At 39.5% G+C, this 16,835-nt stretch overlaps 2 protein-coding genes across 7 annotated transcripts in view; one reads left to right on the forward strand and one right to left on the reverse strand.

The window, feature by feature from the left end:
* LOC116253108 (uncharacterized) overlaps window positions 1-10,735 on the forward strand; it is a 33,953-nt gene extending 23,218 nt beyond the window's left edge. For 4 of the 6 annotated variants that reach the window (XM_050077421.1, XM_050077424.1, XM_050077425.1 and 1 more), the window contains 7 exons: window positions 2,179-2,268; window positions 2,351-2,450; window positions 6,748-6,855; window positions 6,949-7,021; window positions 9,898-10,067; window positions 10,157-10,214; window positions 10,299-10,735. In XM_050077421.1, the coding sequence (XP_049933378.1) occupies window positions 2,179-2,268; window positions 2,351-2,450; window positions 6,748-6,855; window positions 6,949-7,021; window positions 9,898-10,067; window positions 10,157-10,214; window positions 10,299-10,381 (682 nt within the window). In that variant the 3' untranslated portion in view covers window positions 10,382-10,735. The remainder of the gene's footprint in view (window positions 1-2,178; window positions 2,269-2,350; window positions 2,451-6,747; window positions 6,856-6,948; window positions 7,022-9,897; window positions 10,068-10,156; window positions 10,215-10,298) is intronic. The other 2 variants (XM_050077422.1, XM_050077423.1) reach the window with 2 other exon arrangements.
* Window positions 10,736-13,050: 2,315 nt separating this feature from the next.
* LOC116252182 (F-box/LRR-repeat protein 14) lies at window positions 13,051-15,238 on the reverse strand. The gene is made up of 2 exons (XM_031626291.2): window positions 15,096-15,238; window positions 13,051-14,992 (listed from the first exon to the last, which is right to left on the reverse strand). Exon 2 carries the CDS (start codon window positions 14,715-14,717, stop codon window positions 13,314-13,316), a length of 1,404 nt encoding a protein of 467 aa, XP_031482151.1. The 5' UTR covers window positions 14,718-14,992; window positions 15,096-15,238; the 3' UTR covers window positions 13,051-13,313.
* Window positions 15,239-16,835: the final 1,597 nt, after the last annotated feature.

Consider the following 16,835-nt stretch of genomic DNA (forward strand, 5'->3'; position numbering starts at 1 on the left):
CTGCTCCTGCGCCTGCACTTATATGACGTAGCTTATTTCCTGTCCTTGTTCCTGTGTGCTCTATAATCTATATAACTGTGTGTCAATATAGAAGGAATTCAAACTCATGGTTCTCCCACCATGGTATTGCCGAAAAGCCTCCTCTTGATCCTGTTCTTTTGCTTAACCTAAGTTCTACACCCTTTAGGTCTTTTAGGTTTACAATTTTATGTGAAAAGTAATACATCTCTCATGAATTGCATTATCTGAGATTCTGAATGTTTGATATGGGGGCCATCTGTAGTAAAATTTAGTACCTGCAATTACTTAGTGGTTCTACTGTCCTTAAGGCTATTTCTGCTCAATGTTTTAATGTTCTCACAGATCAAGGTTTCTTATCTAAATCAACTCAATGACTCGTTAATCCATGATTAATCCAGTGTACTAGTCAGTCTGTCAATTTGCTTGTTGGCTTGTGCTTTACCAATTCTCAGGTCTAGAAAGCCACAAGAAATGCAATGAGTTGGTGAATATTTGTTCAAACACTTTGTTTAGTTTTATACTTGTGTAGCATTCTCTATTGATGTTGGTTGCATTATCTGAATGATACTTCAAAATATAATGATTTTGATGTAAGATATTGGAAAAGGATTTTAAAATTAAAATCTTGTAAGACATTGGAAATTTAAGAAAGTTAAATATCTGGCGACAATATCTAACTTGGTTTAAAACTCTGGTGAACCCAAAATTTCCACAAGAAAATTCTCATAATTCTTGAAATATACTACGCCTTTTCTGTTATATGAGGACTGATTTACTAAATAAATAATTTTTCTCATTTTCTCTTACTATTATCATTTTAATTCTCTTCTTGGATCCCAAAATTTCCCTACAATTTAACAAAAGACCTTAAGGGTGTTTCATTACCTTAGATCTAATCTAAGAACATAGGATCAATGTTGTAAAAAGCGTATCATAAGCCATATCGGTCTGGCTTTAAGATATGTTGTATCGTAAAATATCGTAACTGTATCGTAGTTTTTTTTTAAATTAATAAAAAAAATAAAAAAAATAAGAAAAAATCATAAAAAATCAGTAAAAATCAAGAATAATATGTTCTTCATAAAAAAAAACATGTTTTACAGAATGATAGACTTATTATTGCTATAAAGTTATGGTTCATCATTCTTAAACATCAAAATTCATAACAATATCAATCTAGGAAGCACAAGGAACATAACATAACGTATATATCATAACCATATATTCATAAGTCATAAGGTCCATAAGTCTATGAGATAACACATCAAAAAACAAGTTTTAAATGTTATGTATTACATCACAAGATGATCATGAAATTGTGAAAATGATCAATGTCAATACACGATTTAATCGATGATTTCACAGTTTAATTGAGATTTCATGGTGAAAATCGATGGTTTCCTTCCAAGGCAGCACAATGTCTAGGGTTAGAAATGAAAAGGGACAGGTTTTTAAAAAGGGAACGTGAAAAAAGGGGTTCAGGACTCCCTTTTTCGAAATCAGCCCGTATCATGCGATACAGGGCTATCGCACCGCATCGTGCGATACGGGGCGTATCGCACCGCATCGTGCGATACGGGGCGTATCGCACCGCATCGTGCGATACGGTGCATGTACGCACGATACATGTGATACAAGCACGATACATACTATACACCACCTGTTTATGATACAGGTGGTGTATCATATCGTCTTTTGTAAACGACAAGATATGTATCGTACGATACGGCCCCGTACCGTACGATACGTACAACACTGCTTAGGATCATTTATCTTAGGATTTTAGATTCTTGATTTCTAACAAGGATTTGATTGAAAGATGCAAATGTTACACCATTGTTTGTAAACCTTTTTGCACCTTGGAATCCATGGATCTCAACTCAGACTCCTTTTCCTCTTACTTGAGATCCATGTTGAGGCATATTGGTGAACTTAATTACATGCTTCTCAAATCTGCAGTTTTGTTAGAATCATGGATTTAAGGTGTGCTTTTTGTTAAAATCAGTTCCTTGGATCGAGTATCCAGGGTAACCAGAGATCCCTTTACTAACCTGAGATTTTGCTTTGTTGCAGTATAGCCAAGTCTAATTTTTGTAACTATGACTTAGAATTGTTGTTCTCTGTTGTATTTTCGTACATAATTCTTTTTGGCTATAGTTTTCTTGCAGAAACACCTTTTGCAATGGGGGAGAGAGTTGGAGAACTTTTGGACTTTATTCTTTCGGTTGAAGGTGAAGCTGAAGAAAGGTCTTATTTACTCTGTCTTCAAATTGATGGAAGCTCGTTATGTTGAGGCTTATATTCATAAAAGCTTTTTTTCTGTTCCCAGCTCCTTGTACTCGATCTGTTTTTTGCTTCCAATGTTGTGCCAAACAACCACAGAAGTGAAAGTTTGCAAGACTCTGCTCATATCTGGAGCTCACAAATTGGTGAGGCATGTTTTCTAGATTTTTTTTTCAACTGTTCTTGCAATCCTTATTCTAATTTCTAAGGTTACTTATAATTCCCATCTCTCACTTTGATTTTTTAATTCTCGTATATATATTGATATCTGGATTATAAACAATAAGAAACGTAAGTTGAAGTGGCTGTTTTCTTCAAGTGAACATCATTTATGAAAGGTTTATGTAAAACCATCTATACAACAGCTAGTCCACAGGAAGATGAACACAGGAACCTGCAGGCCTGGTCAATCCTTCACCAAGGGAACCCTTTTCTCATCTGAAAAATTTCATTAGGCATGTACGCTTTAGATCATCTGCCAGGTTAACCTCTTATACCTCAGGGACATCCAGAACATATGATGCATGTTATCCTTTATGGATGTGGTGGGATATATCAAATTGATCCAGGAGAATGTAGGGGTACTCTTTTGCCTCATCAATAGAAGTCTGCATTCTTTTCTATGACAATTTGCTTACCATCCTTGTCCATGCATCATTCTTTGTTCCTCTTCAATGTATCTAAATCCACTGATTCGCCAGGGCCTGTTTACACACTTTTTAGGCTGCCTCTGCACTAAATTTTTGAAATTGCTTGACACCTGTGTCTGCTGCATATGGGGTTAATACCTGATATATGTGCACCAAGGACATGGGTCAGAAATCTCGTTTGACTATCCTTGGGCTAGTTGCAACTTTTATATTCAGTTTTGACTGTTCTGAAAGGATTAAAGCGATGACCTCTAATCTGTGCATCAAATTGGTATAAGAGCAAGGCTCTCCTTCATTCCTCGTAAGGGTGCTGGTAGTGAAAGACTGTCTTGTTGTGGAAAAACAAATGAGCAAGGTTGAGATGCAGATGTGAATGCTAGAGGTGTTGACTGAGATGAATGGAATCATGGAAGGCATGATAAGAGAGGTTGTTGTTGCTGCTGCATGAAGGACTAATAAATGGAACAAGATCACGACAAACATGATAAAGAAAAGTGTTGCTGTTGTAGGGTGAACCTAAGTCATACAGGTGCACCAAAATTGGTGAAGAACCCGATTTGACTCGGGTGCGGGTGCTGCCCGACGCGGCACCCAACTCCGTCAAACTGAGTCGGGTGCTGCTGAGGGCACCCACTCTTGTTTTCTCTTGTTCTTTTTTCATTTTTTTCTTCTCTTATCTTTTCCCCCATCTCTTTTTCCCTCTTTTCTTTTCCTTCCCCCTTTTATTTAAGAAAAGTTTGAATTTTATATGAGATAAAGGTAATCTTGATAAAAAAATTTAAGAATACATATATATATATGCCCTTGCCGCACCCACACCCAATTTTTTTTTTTTTTTTGAAACTGGCCTCATCCCACACCTGCCCCCACACCCATGTGATATGGGGGTGAAAGAGATGAGTGCATGCGACGGATAGGAGTTGTTTATTTGCCAATAGGGATGTTGTCATTGCTGTTGAACCCTAGCGAGCACAGTCTAATCATTGATTCCATGAGCTGGCAATAGGGAGGCAGATATGAGGCAGCAGATTGTATGGCCACTAGGGGACATCCGGTGCTGGTGCTGCACAAGGAAATATAATTAATGTCATCCTCTTGGGCGTCTGAATCAGCGACTGCCTCGTTGAATAAAGGTGACACCTTGCCCTGTTGCCATTGCAGGCGCTTTTAGGGAAACTGCCATTTTCGGCAACCAACAAACAGCCAGCATAGGGGCTGATTTCTGTGTGGTTGGCCTGCATCAACTCAGGTAGGAGCCGGTGGAAGCATCCCAGCAGTTTGGGGTGACTGGAGGCAGAAGAGTGATGCTAAAACATGGCATCCTCCATTCTCAAACTACACGACACTGGTGGGTTTGGGTTCTAGCAGCGGCCGACCTCTGCCACAACTGCCACCATCATCGCCACCGGTGGTTGGAAGAGGCGGGCAGCCCTCAAACTAGGGTCAATGGGGCCCTGCCTCATCAGCCTCAGCCTCATCACCAGCGGCCCCTTTGCAGCCCAGTTTGGGCCAAGTGGAATCTGCCCTTCAACCAAATCGGCTTGGTTAGAGCCCTCTCCAGGACTGATTTAGGGCCACTGAGCCAGATTTATGGAGTTTTTGGGCCTGGTTCTGGATCCACATGCCTTTCCCTAGCCTTTCTCGAAGCCAACTTAGGTCTATTTAAATGAATCCAATCCAATGATATCCAATTCCAGTTTCTTCAACTGATACAAAACTAAAACTCAAGTAGTTGAACCTCAGTTTGGACCTCAAACCATTTTACCTAGCTTAAAACCTAAATCCATAATTGAGGCTAAATCCATAGCCCAAACTTTTAGGATTACAATAATATCTGAAATATCAGAGAAAAGGACAAGAGGAACCATTGGTTGACTCTGCTACCTAGAGATTTGATTCATCGAGGGTGAATCTCCCTCAATCCGGGGAGAATGATGCGAAAAGGAAATGGAAGAGATCCAGTTATGAAGTTGGGTTTTTATTTATTGCTTTCTTTTATTTGGATCCAAACCTACAGGTCCAATTTTATTCCATATAAAGAGCTTAGGTCTCATTTTGTAACCAATCATCTGTTTAATGCAACCCTAATACTTTCTTTGTATTCTCTTTCTCTTTTAGTGTTGTTTCTGTTCTGTTTTTGCGTTCCTTTTAGTTTCTATCGACTTTGACGCGAGGATTAGAGCAAGGACGCCTAATCTTTGCATCAGGATTTATTAAGTCTGTAGGAGATTCAGCCACAAATGCACTTTTTCTCTGGATTGTCAAAATTACAAGTTAGATCACGTATCGTTCAAGACCCTACGGGGCGTTTGGACAAAGGAAGCCATTGCGAGTGTTCCATGATCCGCCTCAAAAATTGGGGCAGATTTATGAAACACTAGAACCTAGTGTTCTATGAATCTATCCCCATCTTTAGGGCAGATTCACCTAAAAAATTGGGGCAGATTTATGAAACACTAGAACCTAGTGTTCTATGAATCTATCCCCATCTTTAGGGCAGATTCATTCGTCCATACACCCCCTAAAAGGACTAGTTGGTCCTGGTTGATTGAATGAAAATAAATTTATTTTGTCTACACAAGCATAAGTACATAGACAAAATATATACATTCGTACAAAGATGCATATACATGTATATGTGTGTATGTGGTGTCAGTGATTAGTCAGCTGGCCAACAACTATCCTTACTAGCAGATTAATTTGGCCAACTCGTTGCTAGTTCGAAAACACAGGTTTGTGAGTCAACCAACTGGTCAAGATTTTAATTACAATTTTTTTTTTGCAGTGTTGTAAAAATTTGAGATTGAATCGAGCAGGTCAGGATATGGATTCATTTGACCTGCGGATTCAGTATTTCAGCTCAATCAGTTGTAAATCTGCAGAAATTATTATGTTCATTTTTTAAAAATAAGTGGCAGAATAGACAAAAATAATTAAGAAATGATAAAAGATTAAAAACGTTTGGAAAATAAAAAATAAACAATTTGCCACACATAGCACCCCTGTATTGAGCAATGAATTGAACAATTTGCCACTGATTCCATTCAAATAGCCTAAGGCAGGCCGATTTCTATAACACTAGCTTCTTGTTCTTGAAAACGTGCAAGGATGTTTAAGTAGATACAACCTTACAGGCAAGTGATGGAGGGTGAAGTGACTTATGAATCTTTGACCGATGCATGTTGCAGCTTGTTAAGGAGCAGTTTAGTTATGTATTCTTGTGATCGGCAACTTGTGGAGTTTGAATGTTTCTCTAAATGAAGAAGGTTCTTCCATGCTTATTAACAAGTGTTGAACATAATGGGTCATTTTCCTTTTGTTGGCATGTTGCCTCAGATATGTAAATGATGGAAGATGGATCAACCCCTGAGTTCTTCTGTCAACCCTGGCAATTCTTTGTCTGGCCAGTGGTGATGAATGGTTCATTTTCTTTATATGTGTAAGATATGCATATGGGAAAATATCGTATGCTGTCATGTAAAAATTTTATTTGCTTTTATCATCTTTAAGAATGGTTGGTCAAAGTTATGTTGCTGACTAGCTATAATTCTTGCACTAGCATCCTCATTTTGCCCTATCTTATTTTTCTAACTTTCATAGTGAAAGAAATTAATGAAATACGCGTACATCCAGTGATCTTTATGTGCTCGCTTTCCATTGATGGATGATATGAGAAGGCCTTGTTGTTTAAAGAATCTTGAACAGAAAGCCGCATTCCTTTTTTTCTGTATATTTTTTCTACATAGCTTTGTCATCAATGTGGATTATATCCCTTCTTTCTTTCTGGCTTCAGGTAATCAAGTTTCTTGTGGACTTCATTAGACAAAACAATCAGCTGGATGTGGATAAGATTGGTACTTTATTCTTTGCCTGTGAAACTGTAATCAACATTCTTGTGAAGGTTGGTTCTCTTCCTAGTTACCTTACGGGCTTTCTATGTTGCTTCTGTAATGTTTATCATATTCTCATGATTGCTTGCTCTACCTGCCTCCAGGTGGATGACATTCAAATTCTCGTGGATGTGGTTGACTTGGTTCCTCTTCTACAAGCATTTGCTGCTCTGTCAGGTCCTTTTGCATCCTTTTTTTAGTTTATCCGTGAATGTGATGCACTGAATCTTTCACTTGCTGTTTTTTTTTTTCTTTCAATTGCCTGCAGGTAGTTGAAAATGTACCCTTGTGGCTCTAGCTTCTGCTAATATGTAATTAGTTGTTATATGACAGCAGTGGCACTTCAGACATATTATGAATGCGAATTGTGATTGGCTCAAGTGAATTTGCGTTCAACATGCTGCACATCCCATGTAATCAAATGCATGGAAAACTGTGCAAAATATTAAGGACAAAATAATCTTGCGGGTGCACTGTATACATAAGTCAATTTTTTATACCATGTAACCTCAATTTGATGGATTTTGTTAAAGCAAAGAAACTCATGCAGAAGGTCCAGCAGTAGGCAGGGAAGCAGCTGGCAACAAAAGAGCATGACTTCCTGTCTCTCTCTCTCTCTCTCTCCCCCAAACACACACACACATAACCAAAAATGCTAATAGAGACCCGCAATCATTTCTGAAAATGATGAGAGTGGAAGTAAACTCCCTATATGACCATTACTGGCGATGGTGAGGGAGTTTGTGATTGTCCATCCCTCTGTCACATAAGTCAGTTAGAACTTAGGTCAGCAAAAAAATGGCTTGTGATCCCCACGTTTCATGAAACCAGGTTCAAAGTAAACCTGATTTTTTCTGATTCTTTTGTGCCTGTCAAGTTTATGTGAAGAACTGCATTTTAAACCTGTTTTTAGGTGACACATAAATAGACCATGAAGTGCCTATGGGATTGAGATAGACAAACCCATTCATGAGCCAATGATTTATACCTCAGGTATAAAATCAGCATTTCTGGAAGCAAAACAAAGTTAGAAGGTAAATAAAGAAGAATGACTGGAAACCATCTCTAGTTATCTTTCTTGACAAGAGATTAAATATTTCGATAATGTACTTATGTTTATTGATACAGGGTATAGCCTAAAGCATGCATGTGTTTCATCTTAGCTTCTATTCCCACCTTATATTGGTGGTTGTGGTAGATTTAGTATGATGTGACTGTCAGCTATAGGTGCTTCCAGTACTTGCAGTCTTGCACAGAGAAGACACACACTTCTCAACAGTTGTCTGGATTTCTTTAGACAAAGCAGACCTTTTATTTACAATATATATATATATATACACTGAGGTCGAATGTGATGCAATGATCTTGTGTCATAAGTTGAGTGATTGGTACCTGCACAGCCACCATGTTCATTACCATCTTCTGCTGGCTGTCTGGGCATATTTATGTTTATATTTATATATATCTATGTGACACGGGTACGTGGGATGGTCCCATGTACCTGCTCCGGTATTCTGGTATGCGGAACCAGGTACAGCGAGAATGTTGGGTATCGGTTGGGTCGGGTATGACTCAGACCCGATCCAAACGATAAAAAACAATAGGATGTTACGAATGGTCGAGCTCTTCAGCTCGACGCCGACCAGCGTTGTGGCTGTTCCATAGTAGAGCGGTAGAGTCCGGCGACCGGCGGCCACATCCGGCGGCAGCCAGTTAAGAGTTTTTTTTATTCGTTTCACTATTACAACTTAGGGTTCCGTTTTTTTATTTGGGGGTTTTTCGTTTTTCTGATTTGGGGATGTTTTTGATTGAAGATTGAACTGTAAATCTATAGATTTATATACGTTTTGATGTTTTGTTTGATTTTATGTGTTTATCTGTTGCTGCCACTTTTGTTTGGCTGCATTTTATTTGTATCGCTATTTCGGCTGCCAGTTTTGTTTGGTTGCTGCCACTTTTGTTTAAAAGTTTGATGAATCTATCAGCTATTTCTTTCAATTCTCTTAATCAACCAAAAAAAGTGATGTTGCCGATCAGCCAAGCTTATGCACAAGCCTAAATGAAGAGTGGTAGCCTGATCATGATCGGTTTTCTCACTTTTCTGTAACAGTTGATTGCTTATTGTTTTATGCTTTGAATTTTCTGATCATTATATATTTTTTTGTTTTGCATCTTTTTATTATTTTGTTTGTAGCCTTTTTTATGGGATTACACTTATGAACTATTAATGTTTTTTTTTCATTTTATCATTTTTGAGAATTTAAAGATTTGTCGTACCCGCATACCCATAATTTTCAAAATCGCCGTACCTGAACCTGTATCCCTGTACCCGTACCTGTACCGTAGCTGCACCCATGTGACATAGATATATATGTATGTATGTGTATTTTCTACCTTAAATTCGCTTGATTAGGTCAGAAATTAGGGTCTGGACCATCCAGTAGGCCTGGCACATGGGCAGATCATCTGATAATTTGTGTTGCATGGGTACTGCATTGAAGCTGCACTGGAGTTGGTGCCCACCATAAGTGGGTGTGCACTGGGTGTACTATGAGTGCAGCTGTTCATAATTGATGATTACTATGCTTTACAATCTAATACAAATGCATATATTTGTTTTGTACTTGTAAATATAAGCTTTGCATATGCCCTTGTCACCTGAAACCAAGCTTTTTTTAACAAATGGTATAGTGGTACCTTATTCCACATTTGTCCAGCACCCATGCTGCAGTGATTAGAAGTTGACCAGCCTGGCTGGATAAATTGCTTGTTTATCCCTCAATTTAGTATGCTGTGTTGACCAAGCTGGTCCCTTGCTCAACTGTAAAAAAAGGTAGAGATTTATCTTCACATTTAACATTTATGCCTTGATAAAGTACTGAAAATGCAGTATGCAGGTCTAGATCTTTTTATTATCTTTAACAGTCGTCTTCAAGCTGTATGGGCATGTAGAAACTCAAAATTTGGGTCATCTTATATGCTTTTTATCATTTTATATGTTTCTTTGCTGAAGCTGTTGCCAATACTTTTGCTCTTATTATTTAAATCCGTAGTTTCAGGCAATAAAGACGGTGACAGCTCTATTATAATGATGGCTTCAAGTATCTGCATTTTGGTTCTTGGTATAACATCTGAGGATGCTTTGACAAGGCTTGGAATTGATGAATTCGTCTATGATAGAGTATGCCAACTCATTCTGTGGAGCTTGGAGATGTGCAGACAGGTAACTTCTTTCCGGACTTCCTTTCTTTCTTTCTCTGTTTTAGGCTCTGCAGGCACATCCACAGATGTAAGACTCCAATTTTTCTTCAGGGCAAGCCATGGAAACTTCTTGAATCAGAGCTTGATCTTGGTAAAGTAGTCACTGAGGGTATGAAGCTTACTTGAAAGTCACCACTTGTTCCTGTTCATCTTGTAATAGGCATGTCTCACTTATCAAAATTTTCCTATGCAGGTTACATTTGTTGTGCCAGTCGATTTCCACATATCAAGCAGGCTGTTGAGAGGTCAGTTAACCTCCAGCATTTGAGAATATGAAGGGTACGATGGCCTCACTACTAGGTAAACTCAATTATCTCTCCGATTGGCATAAACTCAATTATTTCTCCGGTGGGCATACTTGTTCAACCCAATGTCCAAGCTAACGATGTCTATAGTGGTTGAGGTTGAGGTTGATAGGAGAAGCATCATAAGGAAGTTTTAATTTTGCCTTGCAGAGTCAGTTTTTTGGCTTTGTATTTCTAACAAACTTTCTCTAACATCTTAGGGAAATGAAGGTAAATGTAATTGGTTTACTGGCGGATGCCGTCAGAGCAATTGAGGAACTCCACATTGTATGGATGATTTGACTGGAGTAGTGAAAGGAATCAATTATTTACTGATAGATTCTTATTCTCTGGCTGAATTTTCTCCTTTTCTCCAAGCTGAGGAACGACTCATGGAACAAGATACTGGGGCTTTATTTTGACTAAATTTAGATATATACCTTTACTGAGAAGCGGCATTTTATATGGAAGAGGATTTGTCCATGTTGAGATGATCACCGCGTGATTGAATAACCTTCTATAAGTTTAACATCTGACTATGATAAAAGTCATAGGCTAATTAGGAGTTTGAAAACTACTATTATTGTTAGAGATAACACATAGTTCCTTGTTGCTGAAACCTTATCATCCTTTTTTAGGGTATGCTTGATTTTGTTGTTCCAATGTTGGAAAGGAACACCACAGATTGTTTTTTCAAAACGGATGCGGATCTCAGACACCTAAATGGGGTTCAGTTTCAATCAATTCAGTCATCTATAATTACTTCATATTGGCAAAATCGAGTATGGGCCGCTTGTCATGGTGACGAGTCGGCCATATATCCCGAACTGTTCTACAAAACTACATATAAAATCAGCAAGGCTGCACTCAATCAGCTGCTATTAGCACTTAAAATTCTTTTTCTTTCCCATAAAAAGTTGTTTATGTGCCGCTTAGTCTGATTCTGCCAATTAAGATTAAAACTGGCAGATTTCTGAAGGAGTAGGGATTGGCCCCTGCATTCTTTCAGTGATAGTATGATATGATGCCCATTCATATTTCAGTGTTCAGAAAGTCCCATTTTCCGATAAACTAGCCTCATGAATGCTGGCTTTACAAACTTTTGTATCTGCTTCAGAACAGGAGGCATTGGGAAGATAACTCTCAGGGGTTTCGGTTATGTCTCTCTGAACTCCAAGGAGGAAAACATAATCTCATCTCACAGAACGAAATGTACTTGACAAGTAATCTCCAGATGACCTGGCAACTCAAATCAAACAACTTGGAGCTAAGCCTTGTAATGTACTCCAGGATTAGAATGGTCAAATGGTCCAAGTCCTATGCAATAAGAAGCCACTGGGATCTTTAAACTAATGGATACAATAACCGTTTCTGATAATGAAATATTGGATTACCCACCAACCGAGTTTCTGTACATCTAGCCAGGGGCTTAGATGTATTACCTTTGAAAAGGTCAAGAGTTCAATAGGGAGCTGTTTTCGCTTTGGTACGGTCCCATGTGTTCCGCCTAAGCTGGCCTGCCGATGAAAACGCAGGAAACGCAAAAAGATAATGAATGACAAAACCGTTTACTTGCTCCCTTAGGTGATCTTTCTTTCTTTTGTATTTGGTGAACCAGTTGGCCCGCCAACGTAGTCATCTGTTTCACCTTCAATAGCCAAGATCAGGAGTCACGTCCAGCAAAAAAGAGTGTCAATGAGGCATTCAGCTGAGCCAGAACAAAGAAGCAAATTCAGGGTAGGGAGAGAGTTGAAATTGCAAGGGGAGATGCAAATGCAGGTCGATGAGAGCTTCATGTTTCGTCTATAAAACGTGTGATTTTTTTGTTGATTCACGACAGGCTTCTCAACCCCGTCCAACCTCCACGAGGAAAGCCTTATATAGCAGAAGCAAAAGTTATTGCTTTGTCTACTGCTGGATGCACCTATAAATTAATGGGCAGTTATAAAACCTTCAGTCTTTTGGCTCTTTTGTCTCTGTATCGATCTAAATCACAAAAGTAGGATGAGTTTTTAGGTGATAAAGCTTAGCTAACTGAAGTTGTCCACCATATAGTTGTGTAATGGACATGATTTGCTAATTAGTGAGGATCCATAGAAAGGCTATAGGGTCACTAACTTCTACTGCGTTAAGAAACAAAAGTTCCAGAGCCTCACTATCCTGTGAGCTTGCTTACTAAGACCGCAATTACAGCATGCGATACATTCAATTTCTTCTTGCTGTCTATAAGCAGAAATTGGCATATTTCTGTATTAAGTATACCAACATTTTGTTGATGAGAAGATGGGCTGCAATAAGTGTTTCTTTTAAGTAGTTCATCCTCCTTGGCCTAATGATTCTAAAACAGATCAAGCAGGTACTTATGATAGTAGTGTGGGAGGCACCAACCAAAGGTTGAGTGCAAGTGGTAAGGGCATGCCGACTTGTCGTGAAGGGTGTTGAAGCAAAAGAAGTTCCAGCCTTGCTACTCTGTACTCTGAGCTTTACCAAAGTGCTGCACAAGTGACCTAGAGAGCAAAGTACAGCTTCACAGGTAACTAAACTTGACAGATTAATAAAATACATTCTCAGGTGGACGAAGATGTTCAATCTCTAAAGGACTTGCTTAGCTGTTTAGCATAATCGCTGACACAGAAGAAGCACCACAAAAAGGGAGAGAAATTTACAGAAAAGCATTACTATTCAAACTCATGCAATGTACAGTGGTGCCTAGAAGGCTTTGCCGATATATAACTACAGGATTGCTAAGTTTACTGATGGAGTGGCATGAACAATAAAAGGGCGTAAAATCCGAACTCATTAACAACATCCGAGTAGTGAAGGTATCCAGAGATTGAAGATCCTGACATCAGAGTGCTTCCAACTTTAGAGCCCTTGCACAATTTAGTTGGTCCGCATGAGCAGGTTAGCCAAGGTTGCGAGTTTCAGAACATCCAAGACAAGTCTTGCCTGTAGAGCAGATTCTTTGCAATACCATGAGCACATTTTTCGCCTATCTGTGGACAATCTTCAATCGTCAAAGAGTCCAATTTTGGTATACCAACCAGGGGTTTTAATCCTGCATCTGTTACCCCTAAGCACTTGGAGATCTTCAGGTTTCTCAAGCAAGGGAAATGCTGAACAAGCTGCAGTCCTTCATCAGTCACCTCCTGGCATTTTGTCAGCTCCAGAGTTTCCAAGAAGTTGGCGTCGCATAGAGCTTCCATTCCGGAATCCGTGAAAGAATAAACATGGTCAAGTGCAAGCACGCGAATTGGGCACCTATGAATCACCAATAGCATCCCATTCAAAGTGAACGACGAGAAGGAAGGAAACTCCCCATCAGAGAATGATATCTTGAATGTTTCAAGCTTGGAACAGTTGTTAGCAATGGCCTTCAGGCTTTCATCAGTCAATCTCGATGGATCAGCCATGGAAATTGGAAGCGAGAAATCAGACGGAACACGAAGAGAAATCGACCTCAGGTTAACGGATTCCCGTGCTAAATTCATCAAATCACTATCTCTGATACCAACACACATGTCCAGCTGAAGTCTTTCCAGAGCCCTGCACTTCCCCAAGACGCAGGCAAGGCCTCCACCAGGCGTAATGAGGCAATTCACCAAACTGAGCTCCACCATTGATTCGCAGGGAACAGACAACCTCTGCCACCGATCGAATGCCAATCGATCCTGAACCTTCATATACCTGTAATTAGCATCCACCTCAAACTGCAAGCTTCTCAGCCTTCTCCAACCAAAACCCAACTTTGCAAGATCCCATTCTCCGATTGCCCTACAGTTCTTGATCGAGAGTTCCTGCAGCGTCTCGAGCTTGCCGAGATACTCAAGCCACTCAACACTGCTAACATTGATGCACCTGATCAAATGGAGGGAGGAGAGACTCTTACATCCCACAACCAGTGACAGGATCCCACAACCACTGATCCGAGGCGTGAAATTGAACTTCAGAGTACTAAGGTTTGTACAGGAAGCCAAATGGCCCACACCCACATCAGTGATGAAGGTACAGAAGCCAAGGGTGAGGTCAGTGAGGGCAGGGCATAGTTGAGAGAGAATCAAGAGGCCCTGATCATCTAGTTGCTTCCCAAGTTTAGACATCCAACCGGAATAGACAATCTCAATTTTAGCCAGGTTCTTAAAGCGGTTACAGAGGGAAGTTAGGGCAGAGTTAGCAGGGTTCAAGCCACACCCAACCCTGAGAAACTCCCTCTGCTCTCTTTCCAACTCATAGAGGCGTTTACATGCAAGAGAAGCAGAATTTCGATCTTGGGTTTTCTTAATCCTTCGCAGAATTTCCCAAATCAATTGATCTGGCAATAGTTCCATGGAATAAAAATACAAAAGATCTCAGATTCCTTGTCGACCCTGTTCTTCCCTAAATTCTGTAACGACCCAAGCGGATATCTTGGTCCTTCTTACGGTTTTACAATAGAATGAACTCCAGAACTTCGGCAAAAAGTTCACGAAGACTGAGAAGCTTAAGATGTATGAGATCCAATAACCATAAAATTTGACGAAGGAAGAACATAATCGGAAGGACACCGGTGACCCCAACATCAATTACCCAGGATCAACGACTCAAACACCAAATTGTCTGAAATCTAGTTGTTTTGAGAATCGAAAGTCAGAAACCACCTTGTTCGTATAATCTGAAGCAAAAACACGAATCCAACACAGATGATCTATCAAAAGGAAAGAGAATACCTGAGAGAAAACAAAGGTTTGCACAGATTTCTTCTGCACATCGCCGCTTTAATACACTGTCGTTTTGTTTTCTTAGCGTTAGCGGTTTAAAAAAAATAAGAGAGGAAAAAAAATAGAAAATGCCACGCATTTACGTATGTATGCACGTAAAAATTTATCAGGTGGTGACCTTGGTCGGACGGCCGATACCTATCCTTTGAAAATCTCGAGTTGTGGTAAAGAATTTAAAGTTGAAAATCTCGAGTTGTGGTAAAGAATTTAAAGCCAACTTGTGAAATTTAACGAGCAAAATTTCATTAGCTTCTTTTGGACCAAAACCTCATAAAATAAAGAAAAAAAGTGAATAAAGAGGACAAGAAGACGATAGAAAGAAACAAAGAAAGAAAATAAAAAACTTCCAAAATGGTCCAATTAAGGTAAAAATTCCATTTAAACTGGGCCATAACATCACATTACGAGTCACATTTTTACCTCTTATTAGCCTCACTTTTGTCGACAACTTCAAAGTGTTTACTTTACCTATTGTTTTTAACTCCAACTAAAGTATTAATTAACTTATAGAGAAAGAAAATGATGCCCTTTTGTTCTTCGATTGTAAAGCGCATCGTCGAAAAGGCCGTATCTAACTGCATCCTCATGGTTATCCTAGAGTGTTAATTCATGAGAATTAAACAAGAACCTAATCCTAAGATCCGAGTTAACACAATGTGATGATCAATGATATGGCTGGGAAATAAGACAAGCAGCAATGGTGGGGGAGCTGGATTAGAGATAGAGAGAAAGGGCTAGAAGGAGGGCCATCACTTGCTGCCTTGAAAAAACTAAAGGAAATAGGAAAAGAGGGGGGCGCACTGGGGAGAGACCGAGTTTGCGTGCCTCGGATGCCTTTTAAACGTATTTTAAGAGCCTCACGTCTTAGATCCGTGAATCTTATAAGATTCCCAAGTACTTACTTCCAAAGCTCATCGAACATAGTCTTAGCGTCGTAGAGAAACTGCACCCAAGCCGAGAGACTGTCGCTACGTTTTTTGTTAGATTTATGATGGGAATTGATGCTTAAAGGAATCAAACTACTGACTGGGATAAGGGTTTCGATGATGGGAGTTTCGGCTCCCGCTCACCTGAAAACTAGTGATTAGTTGTACCTTTTCATAGCTATTTGTTGCCAACCGTGTTTTTATTTTATTAAGCCTGAGCATCGGGCCGGGCCACCGCTCGGTACCCGGCTCGTTATGGGCCTGGGCCCGGGCCTTGAAATAATAATTTCCGAGCTGAGGTTAACGGGCTCGGCCCGGCCCGGTAATTAATGGGTCGGGCTCGGGCCTGCCATTGTGATCGGTGGCGGCCCGAGAAGCCCGATATGATTATTTTTTTTTAGAAAACTGAATGTTAGCAATTTAGCTGGTTAGGGTCCCCTTTCCCCCCAATTCAAGGATGTTGTGTGAGAGGTTGAGGTAGCCGAGCGACGCGCACTGCTCGAGGTTCTGACTTGTTTTCTTGTTAAAAATTATGACAGAATAAAAGATAAATAAGTTTGAATTAAACTTACAGAATCAAATGTGCTTTATAAATTATTTCTAAATGTCAGATTTTTGAAAATGAAGGAACACTGCATCAACACAATTCTTTAGAATGCCCATTTCACTTTTGAAAAAAAAGAAAAAAAGAACACCCATAAAAATTCTGGTAGTGGATTTTGATCAAATATATCTCTAGTCAAGTGTAATCAATATCCAAACT

This window comes from Nymphaea colorata, chromosome 4 (assembly GCF_008831285.2).
Source record: "Nymphaea colorata isolate Beijing-Zhang1983 chromosome 4, ASM883128v2, whole genome shotgun sequence".
Lineage (NCBI taxonomy): Eukaryota > Viridiplantae > Streptophyta > Magnoliopsida > Nymphaeales > Nymphaeaceae > Nymphaea > Nymphaea colorata.

Bases quoted from the DNA above. Each gene is read 5' to 3' on its own strand.
- LOC116252182 (XM_031626291.2), bottom strand. From the start codon at position 14,717: ATGGAACTATTGCCAGATCAATTGATTTGGGAAATTCTGCGAAGGATT.